This window comes from Zea mays, chromosome 1 (genome assembly GCF_902167145.1).
Source record: "Zea mays cultivar B73 chromosome 1, Zm-B73-REFERENCE-NAM-5.0, whole genome shotgun sequence".
Lineage (NCBI taxonomy): Eukaryota > Viridiplantae > Streptophyta > Magnoliopsida > Poales > Poaceae > Zea > Zea mays.
The window spans coordinates 159,344,653-159,348,273 of NC_050096.1; the positions used below are offsets into that span (position 1 = coordinate 159,344,653).

The 3,621-nt window shown below is 56.8% G+C and overlaps 1 protein-coding gene across 1 annotated transcript; it reads left to right on the forward strand.

Annotated features, from left to right (window-relative positions):
• The first annotated feature begins 209 nt into the window (after positions 1-209).
• LOC103640045 (scarecrow-like protein 34) lies at positions 210-3,282 on the forward strand. The gene has a single exon (NM_001428420.1). The coding sequence runs from the start codon at positions 248-250 to the stop codon at positions 2,411-2,413; it is 2,166 nt and encodes a 721-aa protein (NP_001415349.1). The 5' UTR covers positions 210-247; the 3' UTR covers positions 2,414-3,282.
• The last annotated feature ends 339 nt before the right edge of the window (positions 3,283-3,621 follow it).

A 3,621-nucleotide genomic window follows, 5' to 3' on the forward strand; every position in this document is an offset into this window, starting at 1 on the left:
GGGCCACGGGGCTCTCGATCCCCTCTCTCTATCTCCTTCCACTCCCTCCGCCTCCGTCATCATCCCCCAACCTCCACCCCGCCCCCGCGAATCCATCCTATTTCCGCCGATGCCGCCTTCCTCGAACCTTCGTCGCCCGCTGCACCTCCCCGCCGCGCCCCCTACAAAGCCAGCCAGCAGCTAAAAACCTCCTCATTCTCATCCACTTCCTCCCGCGCAACCGCTCTTCCCCAACTTCGCCGCCGCCATGGGCTCCTCCTACGACCCCTACCCGTCCCCGGCCGCCGACGACCTCTTCCTCTACCTCTCCGACCTCGGCCCCGCCTCGCCCTCCGCGTACCTCGACCTCCCGCCCACCCCGCAGCCTCAGCCGTACCCGCAGTCCCAGCAGCAGCAGCAGGGGAGCAAAGGCCCCACGCAGGACATGTTGCTCCCCTACATCTCCAGCATGCTCATGGAGGACGACATCGACGACACCTTCTTCTACGACTACCCGGACAACCCCGCGCTCCTCCAGGCGCAGCAGTCCTTCCTTGACATCCTCTCCGACGACGCCTCGTCCCCGACCACCACCACTGGCACCACCAACAGCAGCGCCAGCGTCAACCACTCCTCCTCCGACGCGTCCGCCAGCGCGCCGCTCACCCCAGCCGCGGTCGACTCCTACTCCCCGGCCCCCGCCGTCCAGTTCGACGGCTTCGACCTCGACCCCGCGGCCTTCTTCAGCAACGGGGCCAACTCCGACCTCATGAGCTCCGCCTTCCTCAAGGGCATGGAGGAGGCCAACAAGTTCCTGCCCTCAGAGGACAAGCTCGTCATCGACCTCGATCCGCCAGACGACCCCAAGCGGTTTGTCCTCCCCACCCGCGCCGCAGAAAACCTCGCGCCCGGATTCAACGCCGCCGCCGCCACCACCGCCCCTGCCGCCGTGGCTATGGCGGTGAAGGAGGAGGAGGTGATCCTCGCTGCGCCTGATGCCGCGCTTGGCAGCGGCGGCGTCGTCCTGGGCCGCGGTCGGAGGAACCGCTTGGACGATGACGAGGAGGACCTGGAGCTGCAGCGCCGGAGCAGCAAGCAGAGCGCGCTGCAGGGGGACGGCGACGAGCGGGACGTCTTCGAGAAGTACATCATGACCTGCCCCGAGACGTGCACGGAGCAGATGCAGCAGCTGCGGATCGCCATGCAGGAGGAGGCCGCCAAGGAGGCGGCGGTCGCCGCCGGGAACGGCAAGGCCAAGGGCCGCCGCGGTGGGCGGGAGGTGGTGGACCTGCGCACGCTGCTCGTCCACTGCGCGCAGGCCGTCGCCTCGGACGACCGCCGCAGCGCCACCGAGCTGCTCAGGCAGATCAAGCAGCACGCAAGCCCGCAGGGGGACGCCACCCAGCGCCTCGCTCACTGCTTCGCCGAGGGCCTCCAGGCCCGCCTCGCCGGCACCGGCAGCATGGTTTACCAGTCGCTCATGGCCAAGCGCACGTCCGCAGCCGACATACTCCAGGCGTACCAGCTGTACATGGCCGCCATCTGCTTCAAGAGAGTCGTCTTCGTGTTCTCGAATAACACCATCTACAATGCCGCTCTGGGCAAGATGAAGATACATATCGTCGATTACGGGATCCATTACGGCTTCCAGTGGCCGTGCTTCCTTCGATGGATAGCGGATAGGGAGGGCGGGCCACCGGAGGTGAGGATTACTGGCATTGACCTGCCCCAGCCTGGGTTCCGCCCTACTCAGCGCATTGAGGAGACAGGGCGCCGGCTCAGCAAGTATGCCCAGCAGTTTGGTGTGCCATTCAAGTACCAGGCGATTGCAGCATCCAAGATGGAGTCCATCCGCGCGGAGGATCTGAATCTCGATCCAGAGGAGGTGCTCATCGTGAACTGCCTATACCAGTTTAAGAACTTGATGGATGAGAGCGTTGTGATTGAAAGCCCAAGGGACATTGTGCTCAATAACATCAGAAAGATGCGGCCTCATACATTCATACATGCAATTGTGAATGGCTCCTTCAGTGCGCCCTTCTTCGTGACGAGGTTCCGAGAGGCTCTGTTCTTTTACTCGGCCCTGTTTGACGCTCTGGACACGACCACTCCAAGAGACAGCAACCAGAGGATGCTGATTGAGGAGAACCTTTTCGGGCGGGCTGCCCTGAATGTCATCGCGTGCGAGGGCACAGATCGGGTGGAGCGCCCTGAGACGTACAAGCAATGGCAGGTGCGGAATCAACGAGCAGGCTTGAAGCAGCAGCCGCTGAACCCTGATGTCGTGCAGGTAGTGCGGAACAAGGTCAGGGATTTATACCACAAGGACTTTGTGATCGATATTGATCACCACTGGCTCTTGCAGGGATGGAAAGGCCGCATCCTCTATGCCATCTCGACATGGGTGGCAAATGATGCCCCCTCTTACTTTTAGCTGTTTTTTTGTGACTCACTTGTCTACAACTTTAGGGGCCAGTTTGGTACGGCGCGTGCGGCGCCACGGCGTGCCTAAGCTGCGGCGCCCGAATCGGCCGCCACACCTGCGGCGGGAAAACTATGGTGCGCCGTGGCGGCTTAGTCCACGCACCAAACAGCCCCTAGGTTTAGGTATGTCATCTAGATATATCTAGTGACAAGCGTGTTCTTGGCCTAGTTAATAGCCATGGTTACTTGGACTCTGCAGTATGCCTAGTGCCCTAGTGAGAATTCAACATGTACCTGTTCTTTCCAAGGGTACATTCAGCTTCTGTGGAACATGAGTGACACACGGGGGATCCAGAAGTCAGAAGGCATACCGAAATCTGTCCTTTGATTTAATGTGGATTATATAGATGCTCATCACTCAGCCATGCTGTTGCATAGTGCTAAATATGATCTAGGTCCTGGTCTGGATAATGTTCTCCACAGCATCTGCTGTGCGTGTGACCTGTGATCAGTTCAGTCAGTTGACCAGGTTGTAATTGACACTTGTTCCTCTGTTTCCGGCGCTTACTGCGCTGTTTCAGACTTAACCATGGCTATTATGAAGTGATGAAGCGTGGGGGTTTTTTGTCTGTCTACTTTATCGCACATGGGGGAGCTCTTTCCAGGATTTATATGCCATGTGTTTGTTGATGTACATGATTCATGTTCAATGAGTTGAATCCTCTTTCCAGCCTGCATACTGGTTTGTCGCGGCGAGGAAATTATTATTATGACAGTTTATGAACTGTGGCTGATGAATTGTTCAGTAATCAGTCGTGCTGTTTGGTTCACGAAATGTAACGTAAATTGTAACGGTAATGATTCACATTCGATTCGAGTACCAGTGGTAACAAATTTGAATATGCCGATATTAGTTCTTAGTGTGATTTAGTTTCTAGTGTGATATTTAATTACGGTTGGTCACAAACAAACATGATATAACGTTATTAGTTATCCATTACGTTACAAATATGTGAGCTAAACGACACCTTATTAGGCTGTTATTACCAGGATTGCAATTATCTCTTGCTGTACTGTCTCTGCGTTTTCAGGCTACATATGGGGTTTTGTGAGGCCCATGCTGTCTTGTATGGGAGCTCTCTCCAGCCGGTGCGCATGATTAATCGGTTCATGTTCAATTAAATCCAATGTTTTTTGGCCAATATGTTGATCCAGTAT

Bases quoted from the DNA above. Each gene is read 5' to 3' on its own strand.
- LOC103640045 (NM_001428420.1), top strand. From the start codon at position 248: ATGGGCTCCTCCTACGACCCCTACCCGTCCCCGGCCGCCGACGACCTC.